Source organism: Syngnathoides biaculeatus, chromosome 10, assembly GCF_019802595.1.
Source record: "Syngnathoides biaculeatus isolate LvHL_M chromosome 10, ASM1980259v1, whole genome shotgun sequence".
In the NCBI taxonomy this organism is placed as follows: domain Eukaryota; kingdom Metazoa; phylum Chordata; class Actinopteri; order Syngnathiformes; family Syngnathidae; genus Syngnathoides; species Syngnathoides biaculeatus.
The window spans coordinates 8,529,051-8,542,574 of NC_084649.1; the positions used below are offsets into that span (position 1 = coordinate 8,529,051).

General features: G+C 41.3%; 2 protein-coding genes and 2 non-coding genes across 9 annotated transcripts; 1 reads left to right on the forward strand and 3 right to left on the reverse strand.

Moving 5' to 3' along the window:
* Positions 1–165: 165 nt before the first annotated feature.
* On the reverse strand, positions 166–8,245 carry nop56 (NOP56 ribonucleoprotein homolog). Of its 2 annotated transcripts, none has more exons than XM_061831299.1 (12): positions 8,143–8,245; positions 5,618–5,707; positions 5,430–5,544; positions 4,596–4,760; positions 4,185–4,383; positions 2,981–3,168; positions 2,580–2,731; positions 2,281–2,381; positions 1,492–1,640; positions 1,182–1,303; positions 880–1,002; positions 166–618 (listed from the first exon to the last, which is right to left on the reverse strand). In XM_061831299.1, exons 1-12 carry the CDS (start codon positions 8,143–8,145, stop codon positions 298–300), a joined length of 1,728 nt encoding a protein of 575 aa, XP_061687283.1. In that variant the 5' UTR covers positions 8,146–8,245; the 3' UTR covers positions 166–297. The 2 variants fall into 2 exon arrangements, with proteins under 2 accessions (XP_061687283.1, XP_061687284.1); XM_061831300.1 differs by having other exon boundaries at positions 886–1,002; positions 8,143–8,242.
* Positions 1,081–1,147, reverse strand: LOC133508174 (small nucleolar RNA SNORD57). Its single transcript, XR_009797002.1, has one exon. It is a non-coding gene; the product is annotated as a small nucleolar RNA SNORD57 (small nucleolar RNA).
* On the reverse strand, positions 2,799–2,918 carry LOC133508176 (small nucleolar RNA SNORA26). Its single transcript, XR_009797004.1, has one exon. It is a non-coding gene; the product is annotated as a small nucleolar RNA SNORA26 (small nucleolar RNA).
* Positions 5,717–13,466, forward strand: mlnl (motilin-like). Of its 5 annotated transcripts, XM_061831306.1 has the most exons (6): positions 5,717–8,066; positions 11,049–11,093; positions 11,266–11,441; positions 12,169–12,299; positions 12,650–12,751; positions 12,845–13,074. In XM_061831306.1, the coding sequence occupies exons 4-6, from the start codon at positions 12,180–12,182 to the stop codon at positions 13,001–13,003; spliced, it is 381 nt and encodes a 126-aa protein (XP_061687290.1). In that variant the 5' UTR covers positions 5,717–8,066; positions 11,049–11,093; positions 11,266–11,441; positions 12,169–12,179; the 3' UTR covers positions 13,004–13,074. The 5 variants fall into 5 exon arrangements, with proteins under 5 accessions (XP_061687290.1, XP_061687291.1, XP_061687292.1 ...); XM_061831307.1 differs by lacking the exon at positions 11,049–11,093; XM_061831308.1 differs by lacking the exon at positions 11,049–11,093 and having other exon boundaries at positions 5,717–7,781.
* Positions 13,467–13,524: the final 58 nt, after the last annotated feature.

The following is a 13,524-nucleotide window of genomic DNA, read 5'->3' on the forward strand; positions in this document are numbered from 1 at the left end:
TTGGATTCCAGTTGACAAACATTCAGGGCAGAATCAATTATGTTACTTACTAGCCCTAGACTTCATTTTCAAACAAATATCTTCAGGTCAGGAGTGAAGTTTTAACCCAGGAAACTTTAGTGCTGCAGAACTATTTCCAAGAGAGTTTAAAAAAAAAAAAAAAAAAATTCTTAACTGAGAATTTATTTACACAAGTACATCAATTGAAAGGCACAGGCAAATAGTGGGTCGCAAATAAAATTGAACAAAAACTGTACACATAATAATTCAGTCTCAAGACAGATCCTATTCTCTTGTTCACTCCACACTCTTCTTTTTCTTTTTCTTAGACACCGGAACTTCTGGAATCTCTTCTACTGGCTCAGCCTCAACAGCCTCTGACTTTCGTTTCTTCTTTTTCTTCTTGGCTGGCGTGTTAGTGTCCTCTGCTACGTCCTCAACCACAGCAGCCTCCTCTGGTTCCTCAACCTCAGACTTGCGCTTCTTTTTCTTTTTGGTGGGAGCGTCACCTTCTCCATTTTCTGCGGCCGGTGTCTCTTCAACCTGGACCGCCTCCTCCTCCTTGGCTGCACGTTTCTTTTTCTTTTTCCCTCCTGACGTCTCAGAGTCTCCGTTAACCTAGAATCAGGATACAGTCAATTTACCAGTTCAAGAAAGATAACCACATAATTACCCTTTTTTCCCCCTTGACAGCAATTACTTGAAATTGCATGACTCTTTTCAGTGATCAAGCCCATCACCTGGGGCTGACCAATGGTTCAGAGTCAGATTCATCTCGCATGTCGTACACTGAGACAGGACCACGGGTCAGGGGTCAGATCTCAAATCTAAACATGCAAAACTGGTTAAAAAAAAAAAAAAAAAAAACAAACAACCCACTTTTACCCCAGCATCGAAGGTTGCATCTCCGTTTTCTTGAAGCGCTTGCTTCCTTTCACGCTTCTTGCGTTTCCTTTCCTGTTTGTCCAGTTTACGCTTCATTTCAGCAGCAACATCAGTCGCCTGCAAGGTAGAGCCCAGATTAGTCAACACTGCGGGTCAAAACATTGAAAATTCTTCTAGACCTTCACAACGATAGCTGCATCAGGCTCATTAAATCAGCTTTTACCCTCAGCTATTATCGGGGTCAAAAGTTTCATCATACACAGCATTAGGAGCGCCAGTTGTGAGGACGAGCTCACCTCCTTCATGGCCTCTTTCATGACGTCGACGTTCTTGCGTGGCAGATCACCAGTCTCGTAGAAGGACAGGCGCTCCTCCACCTGTTCACGGAGTTTGTCACCAAACACACTGGAGGGCAATTCTGAAATGAGCAAACAACAAAAATGAATCCACCCAAGAGGCAAAAGAGCTCTCAGAACATCTACAGAGTGACAGCTCAGAAAATCATTTATCAACATCAACCTAAAGGATGAATGCTGTTGACGAAAAATTGGAGCATCATAGCAGAGCAGAGCATAGCAAGATAGATGGGGGTGGTGGGGTTCCTACCAGAGAAGCAGTCTATGCGTGAGGCAATGGTGCACTTGTTGGCCAAATATCTGGAGATGCGGCCCTTGTTCTTGGCAGCAGCACGCCCGATGAAGGTCGAGTGGAAGATCAGACCATACTTGGGGGTGTTGCCACGTGTCTTCAAGGCTCTGTGTGAGATTACAACTACTTTCACACTCTATAGAAGTTAGCACAGGAACAAGACTGGGGGCGGCGGCAGGAATTGATTTTGACAACTGGGCAAGTCCAGTCAGAATTTAGCTTTTCATTATAACTTGATCCACAACCAAATATACTCAATCAATTTTCTCTAATGGCAACCTATATGCTACTAAACCTTCCCAGTTGGACAAAAAATACCAGTGTGTTGTAAAACTCTTCAAAAAAACAAAAACACCTTTATAGCATCATTGTGAGTTCTGGTTACCAGCAGCTCTTTGCAAGTGTTCTCATTTTGATTTTTTGTTTTGAATAGCCTGGTGAATGAAGGAAAAAAAAAAAAAATCTTAAATGACTCAACCCCTCCACTCAAACAGGTCAAAATAAAATATTTAAACACCTGATAGTCAAGGTATTACCGCAAAGTTAAATAATCTGCTACTCTAACCATTTCCTTCTCCTCCATGTCATGGCTGTGATTGGTTGCTCAGACTTTGGGATGCAATGGGGGAGTGGGGATCACTCCAGACAAGACCAACGGTCTTGTCGGGTCACCCTGCTCTGCTCCGGCCCAGCCCTGCCATCACCGCAACCACGCCTTTCCCCAGCAGGGAGGGGTCACCCCAGTACCTGAACAGGGCCTTTTCGGCTCCAAGGATCTGGACTGTGGAGGCTGGATACTTTGCCAGGTTGGTTAGACTGCCAGCATGAGAGATCAGACGGGCACCCACCTGTAGGGTGGGGAATAAACATACACATTATAACACAGTAGAAAAGTCTGTCTTCAGAGGGGAGGAGGGGACAATCGTCTCAAGGTGGATCATCAGAACCAGAAGCTTCTCATCACACAGTCAGGGGATTGACAGATTTGTGGCAACATCATAGATCTCATTTTTTCCACCAAAGTGGAACAAATCTAGAGCACTCACCACTTCGCCAATCAAGGCAGCCAAGTTGGGAGCCACTTGGCTCATCTTGGAGCGCAAATATTCTTGCAGCTCCAGACGATAGGCAGCCAGAGACACCACACGATTGGAGAACCTCTCGATGTTGATTAAGTCGATGGGCGAAATGTCCATTCCTGCACACACACCAAAGTGTCAGCATCATCCGACATAGCACTTTAGTCAATTCCTAACGAAATGATGCAATGTTTCTCCCGACAGGATCCGCAGCGAGGATGACGGCCTCCACTACGGGTTTATGAGAGAGCTTCTCTACCCCCCTGTGCAAGTCACCAGAGACACTTGTTGGTCCAAAGTGGGTTAAAAAAAAAAGGGGGGGCCCCTTGGACAGTCATATGGATTTGATGCAATACAACAAGACAAACCCATTGAGGACCGGGATGCATCCAGGATGGCCTGGGCTTTGGCGTTGTCCATGACCACTTCCTCCAGGCTCTCCACGCTCTCGTCCGTCAACTCCTTCCGGTTGCCGATGAGCTGAGCCAGGCGGCAGTACAACGAGTTGTCGGGCACGATCTTGACCAGCTCAGGGAAGTGGTACCCGTACCATTCACTGAACGACACAGGAGAGATCGTTTGTTAGTCCACTTTGGCCCAGCAAGTGTTTAAATGATCCGCAGATGGATGCCATTTATGCACCCCGAGAAAATTTTAGGATTTTGAAATGACTGACTTTTATATTACAATAAACAGACAAAACTTTTTTTTCCAGTTGCGAGCATGGAGTGGAGCACCACTTGTGCTGCAACAAGCCAGGCAGCCCGTCCCTGACTGGCTTTAGATGCAAATATTCTTTTTAGAGAGTGCTAGTAAAACTCAGAGGATTGTTTGAAGATGGTAACGTAGCAGTTTGGTTTATAATTACTGCACCTTCTATCCAAACTTCGTTTAGCCCGTGTATGCACCGTGGCACCTGTTTGAATAGATACAAATGTCTGTTTTGTTGTTACGGAACCCTAAAACAGAATGACAATGAAATAAGCTGTGTTCAGTCTTATTTTAAATCAAATGACCAATTCCACCCCACACAAAAATCTAAATCAGCCCACCCCCCCTTTTACTTAGATTAACTGTACTCTCTTCCCCTTTCTTAGATAAAATTATCTTAGACAACACATTGCCCCCATGGATTTATTTAAGTTAAAATATTTCGCAGCTTAGAAGCAAAAATGTCAATTTTTTTTTCAACAAACAGGTACCATGTTTTGTGAAATGTTTGGCACGATTGATTCAGTTATTGTCTTCTACTATATTTTATGTTATATGGAAAACTGAAAACGAGCAGCTGGTGTCTAAAACGCCTCAGTCGAATTTAATGTCTACTTCATAGTTACCAAATTCGGAAACTCATTCCTCTGTGTGCAGCTATGTTAGCACTACCGGTGGACATTCGGGAGAATGGACGTTTTACTACAGAAGCAAAAAAATTAAAAAAAAAAAAAAAATGTCACACTCAGTCTAGCACTGAGCAACACACAATTGCTGAGGGAGACCAGTTAATGTTAATGCAAAACAGGTCAAAGCAGGCACTGCAAAACATATACAAAAGCCAATCGAATTGCTGCTTACCGGACACGCATGGAGAACGTGTTAATGTCTTTGTCAAGCTGATCCAAAAGTGCAATGGACTGGATGATCATGTTGTCTGCCCGGTTAACGTTAAATTTGACCTTGGCTCTGGAGTAACTGTGGCCAAGACCCAGCTGGGCCTTGGAGGCCGCCAGAGCCGTCAGCCCCTTCACCAGCAAGTGGAAGTTAAGGCGAATCCCTGACAGGACAAACAGGAAGAAAACTAATGGTTGGATTTTGTCAAATTGGGTTATGTATGATTGTGTAAGCAGCTGGCAGTTCAGATTTTCAGTATTAACCCTCACGAGTGTCAGGATCATTGAGTCGCATCACAAACAGACCATATGTTTGTTTTTTTTTTAAACTGTGCAGCAGAAGCTCAACCCAATTATGTCCCCATCAAATACAAACCTCTTGTTATTTCTGCCACAACGGCCCCTGTCTGGATGGAAAAACCAAATTCCTCTTGTAATGCAGCCCCAATTTTGGCATCTCCAACCCCAAGTGTAGCTTTCTTCTTCCCGGATTGAGGAATGTTTGTCTCAAGGAACAACTTCAGGTCAGCATGAACCACACCTGCCACAGGGGTGAGACAATTTGGATCTTACCCAAGCACAATGAAAGTGACAATGCAGTTTGCATGTTTCATCTAAACTTCAGACGGCACTCGGATTCTGTGAAGAAAGGGGTCGAGAATGATAATTTGAAGAAAACAACTCGAATAGTTCCAGTCTAATGATAGACGTTCCTTAACTCAAAAGTTAATTTCTACTCTTTGAAATGATCAAATTCAAAAATGTAACTAAGTGCACAGTGATGCACATATAGTCATTCACCAGTAATTTGCCTTTGCTCTAACTATTTCTTCTGTTTTTGTTTTCCAACACTCAAGGTGCCTTGCCGTTAACAGGTCAGTATTGGTATTACCACACACTTTTGGTGTGGGGAGGAGACCAAGTTTGTCAACAAAGTAAACTGTATAGAAAAAAACCCAACAACTAACAATTACTTTGATAATTAATTAGTTGTCAATCCTCTAATTCTATCCTCAGATGTTCAGGTTTTACATAAAAGGTGTCAGCACAGAAATTCAGTGGATTGACAGATATGAACACATCACCACATCTGAGGACAACCATATGATTTTGGATTGGGCAAATACGATTAAATACCCCACAACGCAGAAAACAGTAAATGACTGAATCAGTTTATATATTTCAATAACGTTACGGTAAAGAAACTTACCTTCAGAAATGGCATTTATATTCTCTAGCGCAGCCTGGGCTGACTTAAAAGGGAAAAAGGCAACCAGGCCAACCATGCTGTTGAATTTCCTAAGATTCAGCACACACTGCTCCACCTGAAACACACACTTAGCAATAAGTCTTCCCCAACAATGTGAAACACAGTAGCGGTGAGCCAATATAACTCACCTGAGGTAGCAGCATGCTGATCTCCTCAACCTCCTTAACGGCAAACAACGCATAGCCGGACGCGTGCTCAAACAACACGTACAGCAGCACCTACAGAAATCCAAAATCAAATCGGTAACGCTCAAGCTGTCATTGTCGCCATCGGATGGACAGGTTTCCAAATAGGCCATCTTGTGTCATAAGAGGTCAGAGAACACAGGTGATAAAAAAACTTCACACTTCACCTATCGTAATTTATCTGCTAGGTCTAAGGCAGACATGTCCAAAGTCCGGCCCCCGGGCCAATTGCGGCCCGTGGACAAATTTTTACCGGCCCGCGGCCTCTATCATGAAATCAATAATATGCGGCCCGCCAGCACTGTTGACCACAGTATAAAATACATGTGTACAAAAAGCTATTTTTCATTTCACCAGAAGATGGCAGTAGCCCTGTGGCCGCACTCTGGCCGCCGTGACCCTTGACCTTGCGTGATCGTTTCAGCCCAGCCCATTTCTAACATGGCGTCTGTAAACAAAAAAAGGAAAGTTGACCGCGAGGGCCGCCGCTTCCAGGACAAGTGGAAATTTGAGTATTTTTTCACTGAAATACGAAACAACTGTGTCTGCCTAATTTGCCAAGAGACTGTGGCTGTTTTCAAGGAATTCAACATCAAGAGGCACTACCAGACGAAACATGCTAGCTACGACAAGCTAACTGGGAACAAACGCGGTGGAAAAAGTGAAGCAACTGGAAGCTGTTTTAACGGCACAGCAAAGCTTTTTCACAAGAGTCCGTGAGTCAAATGAAAATGCCACAAAGGCAAGCTACGAAGTGGCAACGCTGATTGCAAAGCACTGCAAACCTTTCACTGAGGGTGAATTTATTAAAGACTGTGTAATGAAAATGGTTGAGAAAATTGTCCCGCGAAGAAGCAAGAGTTTGCCAATATTTGCCTGGCTCGTAATACTGTGGTACGGAGAATTGAAGACGTTTCATTAGATATTAAGAGACAGTTAGAGGCAAAAGGAACTGAGTTTGACTTTCTCGTTAGCGTGCGATGAAAGCACGGATGCGTCCGACACCGCTCAGTTACTGATCTTTTTAAGAGGAGTGGACAATGACATGAACGTGAGTGAAGAGCTTCTGGACCTCCAGAGTCTGAAGGGCCAAACAAGAGGAACGGATTTATTTGTTTCTGTTTGTTCCACCGTAGATGACATGAAACTACAGTGGAATAAAGTCACCGGGATTATTGTTTTCAGCACTTTTCCTACAGTGAGCATATAATAGTGAATAATATGTAATGTTTCACATTAACTTAGATATCCTTTATAGTTTTCTTAATTTTTTGTGGTTTGTGATTTCGGTAAAAACCTAAATGTAAAAAAAAATGTACAAGTAAAAGTATGCCATTTGTAATTAAATTAAAAAAAATCCCAAAAAGTTAATTTGTATTTAATGTTAATGGTTCAAAGAATGTCAGGCTAAATAGTCGGCCCCCACACATTTTCACCTTACCAAATCTGGCCCTCTTTGCAAAAAGTTTGGACACCCCTGGTCTAAGGGAATCCTGGGACCGGTGATGACGTCATTGGAAACGTATCCATACATTGGGGATCGACTAATCCATTAATTCATGGACAAAACCAAAATAAATTTTGCCAATCCAAAGTACTGTTATTGGTGATCCGGAAAACTTAATCATCTTGGACCCAAATATAACAAAGATCCACAAACAGATATATTAAAATCCTGGAAAATACTTGAAAACCTGAGATGTGCTGAAACTTGTCCACATATTTATCGATCTTAAAATTGTCACTGTTGTTGCTTTATCACTTCTACATTTTTATTACCCTTGAAAATTTGTTTTCAGTCATTTTACAAAAAAATGCATTATATTATTAATAAATGTATCATGCATTAATGTCGAGATTTCATCTCCATTTTCATATTTCACATTGTCGATGTAATTATTCCATGATTCTGTAAAGTACTTTTTAAATCGGCCAAAAAATAACCTTAAACGTGCTCTAGAACTAAAATCCTGCCAATCCGTCAACTTAAACAAACGGGGGGGAAGCAAATCCAATTCGATTTATTCGACGTGTCTTCCCCTTTTTGCCACATGATGGCCTGTTCACCACGTGTTTGCCGTGGTACCACGTGTGCAAACCTTTACGGGTGAGGCAGCAAGGAGCTAACGCATCCTAGTCACCAAGTTTGAAAGATGTCTTTTCCTCCGGGCGATACATCTTTAACGAGTTGTTTTTAAGGACAACATCAAACACTGTTCGTGTACTGTCAGTGGCAGAAATCTCCCTCGAACTTTTGGTGACCAATTTTCACATTTAACGGAAGTTTAGCCACAATGGTGGCTAACTATTTAGCTAAGTAGAAAAGGCCTGGAAAGGCCATGCAGGGGAGGGGAAAAAAACAAGGATTTGTTGGATTAGAACCTCAACAGCAGTAAGTGCGACGCAGCAGGAAAGAACGAAAGACAATTTGGAGCAAAGTTCTACATATGTAAAAGCTGTTTTCTTACCATGGTAAATGAATCGGAGCAGCACACAATACGTGTGCGTACCCCAGCTTGTTCCCGAGTGAAAAGAGAGTTGGCCAGTCTTCCTCTCGAATCTAAGAGCTAAAGTATCGCGAGACCTTGAGCAAGGCATCGCGAAAACATGCAAAGAAGCGGCGATTTACTTTTCGAGCCGCATAAATTGACATAGAAACAACGACACAAAATTGCAACAGTAATTTGCACTGAGGCACAGTAAAACTCAGTTTTTCAGTGAATAAAATGTATTAGATTTCCGCAGATTAACGAGTTCTTGTATGGACAGCCCAAGCACAGCACAGTACATATCTCCTACATTAATAAATTCATCTGTGAACAATGAAAATGTCCTCCAATTCAGGAGTGACATTTGTTTGTTGATCTTAAACATTCAAGTGGATAAAGTTCATAAAAAATAATACACATGAAGAGTGAATAGGAACAATTTGAAAAGGATGGATGAATGAATACTTTTTTTGGGCAATTTAGATGGGTTATTTCAGAACTGGAAGACAATTGTGGCACAAACGTTTTTTTTTTAAAAAAATAGTTTAGATTTTTTTTGTTTTCCTGAAAAAAAAAGTTGATAAACCGTCATCGACTTCGATTTATCTATCTTGACTAGCAAAAGCACACTTTGTATGAGATTTTTAGTAATCCTTAGCGTACACATTTTGTTGTGCTCCACGCTACCTTCGTACAGATAGATACATTCTAAAAATATTGCCGAATAAATATTCCTTCATTCAGATACCGTACCTTCCTTCCCGCTTATCCACACAGGGGTCGCGGGTGTGCTGGCCCCTATCCTAGCTATCTTCAGGCGAAAGGAGATATACCCCGTGAACTGGTCGCAGCCAATCGCAGGAATACATTTTTTATAATGAAATAAATAAAGTAATATATGTATATAAGTAACTATAGTAGCAACATTGCAAATCAATGCTGATAGAATGTTTGCGCAAAAATACATGCTAGCTTGGTTAGCTATTATTATGCTAATTGCTCAACAACAAAGTAAAGAACAAAAGAAAGCAAATGCTGGCTGTGTTAACTGCTATGCTAATCGGTCAACAAAAAACTGGAAAAAAAACTTTTGAATTAATATGCCCTTTTCTGGTAAAATAAGTAACAAGGTTGAGTGATTCACTCCATTACAGGTACATTACATCCGTGCATCCATTTTCTGAGCTGCTTATCCTCACGAGGGTCGCAAAAGTGAGGGAGTCAATCCCAGCTGTCGTCCGGCAGGAGGTGGGGTACACCCGGAACTGGTTGCCTGCCAATCACAGGGCACATCGAGACAAACACCCACACTCACAATCACACCTAGGAGCAATTTAGAGTCTCCGATAATGCATGTTTTTGGGATGTGGGATGAAACTGGCATGCCCAGGGAAAACCCAGGCAGGCATGGGGAGAACATGCAAACACCACACTGGCGAGGCCGGGATTTTGAACCCCCGGTCCTGAGAACTGTGAGACCAACGCTCTATCTAGTCAGTTGGTCCACTATTTCACCCACTTGATTCAATGCCTTAAAAATGAAATGAACTGGATGAATGAGAATATTCCACAGTGTCTGTCAAGGGAGAGTAAGGCTTGAGAGCGTCCCTGATAACAAAGTATTAATTTGTTAGTAAGTTTTGGATGTTTTTTGTTGTTTTTTTTTTCAAATCATTTTCATATTGTACTGAATTAGTAAACACTTCAAGGAATCATTTTTTGTTTTTATTGTCTGGTCCTACACAGTTTATGGTTCCCTCGGTTGGAAATACTACTGTATTGGCGCTTGCAGATATAATCATACAGGCTAATTTGGGGTTAATTGTTATTGTTCAAATCTTTACTACAGTACAGTATACGCAATTACACATGGGAACGGTTATCCTTCTTTGATTCCAAGTGAATTCAAACAAAATACTAGCTAACTGTCTGTTTGGATATCAAGTAACCGAAATGGAGAAGAAAACAGTGATAGCCTGGATGAGTGAATGATATACATAGCCAATTCTTGATATATTCATTCCAGATTTTTAGGTCAACGTGACTAGAACTGGTGTGTATAGATATAAAGTGTATACAAAGTTGGGTTATTTAAGATTGATGTTTAAAACTTGGATCATACTTTGCAAGCAGCGACCGCCTGTTGTGGGTGACCTCGATGGAGTGCAGTATACCCCATCGAGGTCACCCAATTCTGAGCTTTACTTCCTGCTAAGGTCAAGTGAATATTCCATTTTGTTGTATTCAAAAACTCTCCCGTTACACACGCTAAACGCAGAAGTGTTGTATTAGTTGTTTTGAGAGTATTGCCCGAAACATTTCACAATTCGTGTTTCTCTAACTAATTACAGTATTGTAAAACGTCTTGGACACAAGCCCGAATTGGGGGGGAATTTATGGTCTCATGGGTAATCGTTTTCCATTTATTTGACATCAATACAGTGTTGACAAACCCAATAAAAATTAATAAAGAACGGAATATATCATCCATTTTAAAAAGTTACAGGTATTTTGGAAGATATCTCCAATGCAATTGTGTTAACAACCCGGGATACTTAACATTTAGGGATGGAAAATGCAGTAAGAGCTTTAACGTCATTCACTATTGCGCATAATTTATGTACTTGAATCAGTGGGCTACGACAACGGTGTAATTTCTTTAACAGTCCATTTCTCCAGAGTGGACTAACACTACAAACCCAATCCATGGTACCATTTCACCGTTATGCAGGAAGAAAGTCAAGTGCCGGATTTGAGGGAAAAACATCATTAACGTTCTGGAGCGCTGCAGGGTTTCTTAGGAGCACATGCATGTAAGCTTTTGTGTGTGCAATTCTATATTACTCTCAGGCCATAAATGTCACATTGTGTTGGTTTATTCTTAGCAGAGACTTTATGGCTGACCTCTGAGGACGCAAAATAAAATACAGGTATAACAACTACACACATTTCAGATAGCTAAGTACTGAAAGGTAAAACGAAATTGTGTTTGTCAGCATTGAATTTATTAAAAAGCATGTCTACCCCCTCAATAGCCTACATGCATGCCCACCGAGAGTTCACTTATGAAGCCACATCTACGTGTAATATCTGTGTTTCCAGGAGGATGGATGAGAATGCTTGTGAAGGAGCCTGTCGAGGAGCGGATGTGAGGGAAGATAGTAAAAAGCTGAGGATCAGGAGAGGGCTTGATATAAAGGCTGACAAAGATCAGTCCGCATTCAGATACGAGACACTCTTCTCACACTTCTGGGACCAACTGAGCAAGGTTTAAACACGTGAGCATCTAACTCTTTGGCTTCTACTGTTTCTCTTCGTCTGTTGGACTTTCAGTGTACGAATTACTGTGTTGAACTGTCTTGTTAAGATTGCCACAGGAACTTCTCAACTAGTGTCTTGTGACTCGTGCCCTCCCACACACATCTTTCGTCAGTCTGTGCTTGTAAAACCATACGTCAGTCTCACCAATTACAGAAACATATACATATAGTTGTGGTAAGTTAAATACTTTATAGTATTTTAATCAAGCTTTTCAGGAGCCACACCAGTGATTCTCAACCAGTGTGCCATGGGGAATTGTAGAATTTTACTTAGTTGCTCAGAAAATTAGTTGTGTACAAGAAACAATGGATCTGCAGACAGAAGAAATATATAGCTTTTACTAGTTGGCAGGAAGTACATACAGTATTTGATATGTCGACTTTTTGTTGCATTTTTGTTTGTAAGTGTGGTGTGGGATCCACATGCATCTGTTCCGAGTATTATAGGCCTGAATAATGTTATGTATCGAGAGCCACATCTGCCTACAAATATAAAAATGTTCAGTTTAGATGTGGCACAGTACTGTATACCGCTGCAAGCTACAACATACTGTCACATAATTCCTTGTAGTAAAAATGAGCATTGTTTGGTGAAGTCAAACTTTCTGATGCAGGTCTTGTTTTGGCCCTTATTAGACAATGCATGCATACCGAGTAAATGTGTGTGTAATTTACATTGGTGCAGTACAGTGCAGAATGGGCATGCGTGGAGCTGTTTCTGGCTGCGTGGTGCTGGCATGCCTCGCAGCGTTGCTGGTTGAGAGGACACAAGGACACATCACTTTCTTTAGCCCAAAGGAGATGATGCTGATGAAGGTACAGTCAATTGATTGCGATGTATTTGAGAGCGGAGCTGTTATTTTATGCACTCCTCCCTTGAGTTATCTTGTGTATTCTTCCCCTTTCCAGTGGTTATGACTCAAAATGCAGGAATTTTACTTTAAAGTCTCAAAATGTCACGATTCTGAATAAATAAACTTTAAACAGCTAGTGAGATTATCACTAATCACTGTAATAATGAACTCCAAACTAAAACTCACTCTTCTGAGGACTCAAATTTTACATAATGTTGTGAGACTATCGTTGGAAAACGGTTTATTGGTCAAGGATTGCAAAGTTCTTCATTGTGACTATATGCGTTTTGGGTTTGGGTGTCTGCACCCCAGGAGAGAGAAGGGAGAAAGGACATGGAGCCTCGGTCAGAGGACGGCCAGTTTGAAGAAGTTGCTCTCCAACAGCTTCCTCAAACTGAGCACGGAGCAAATCCAGTACGTGTATGCACACATGCACACCCGCTACCCCTCAGTTAGTTCATTTGTATTGTATAATAGAGGATGTTAATTTTCTGTGTTTGGGTCTAGGATAAAACAGTGGATATCGCAGTGCGTCTTTCGCCCAAACAGTTGGACCATGTTGCCCCTGTGCTAGAGGAGCTCATTCATGAAATTGTGGATGAGAGACAGAAAGGTACAAAACTGCTCCAAGAACTAAACGCTTTGTGGAACTTTGTGGACGAGTAACCTCTATTTAAATGATCTAACGATTACTATTGACTAAGATAAACTGAAACAAAAAAAGATAAGAATTGTGTTCTCTGCATTTTTTGTCTTTCCAGCCAAGTGATGTATTGGAGAACAGAAGATACATTTCCTGTCTGAATTCTTCAAAGAGGACTGAATGGTTTTTTTTGTTTTGTTGTGTTTCAATAAATAAGCCAATAAAGGGAAGTTATTATCTAACTTAGGGAATGGAGTTATTCTTGTATTTTCTACACTTAAAGCATCATCCTCGTTCACTCATCGCCCTTGTAGATGTTTTAGTAGTGTGACTATTTCACTGTTTACATGCGCAACACCATAATCCAGGGGTCTCCACATAATTCATCATCATTATTATTAATACAGCACAATTAAAGGTAATTTGCGCAAATGTGTGTGTATTAAACTGGTAGGTTTTCCGATTAATCTGGTCATAAAAAGTACCTCTCAGGTGGTGACCCCTGCACTGCTATTACCTATCAGCTATTTAAAAAAAAAAAAAA

What these genes read in the sequence shown, in the direction of transcription:
- nop56 (XM_061831299.1), bottom strand. An exon ending in TCAGCATGCTGCTACCTCAG is followed by an intron (nt 5,545 to 5,617) that starts GTGAGTTATATT and finishes TGTGTGTTTCAG; the next exon opens with GTGGAGCAGTGTGTGCTGAA. An exon ending in TATAAATGCCATTTCTGAAG is followed by an intron (nt 4,761 to 5,429) that starts GTAAGTTTCTTT and finishes CCCCTGTGGCAG; the next exon opens with GTGTGGTTCATGCTGACCTG.
- mlnl (XM_061831304.1), top strand. Translation starts at nt 12,123, where the DNA reads ATGCATGCATACCGAGTAAATGTGTGTGTAATTTACATTGGTGCAGTA. An exon ending in AGGAGATGATGCTGATGAAG is followed by an intron (nt 12,300 to 12,649) that starts GTACAGTCAATT and finishes TCTGCACCCCAG; the next exon opens with GAGAGAGAAGGGAGAAAGGA. An exon ending in CTGAGCACGGAGCAAATCCA is followed by an intron (nt 12,752 to 12,844) that starts GTACGTGTATGC and finishes GTTTGGGTCTAG; the next exon opens with GATAAAACAGTGGATATCGC.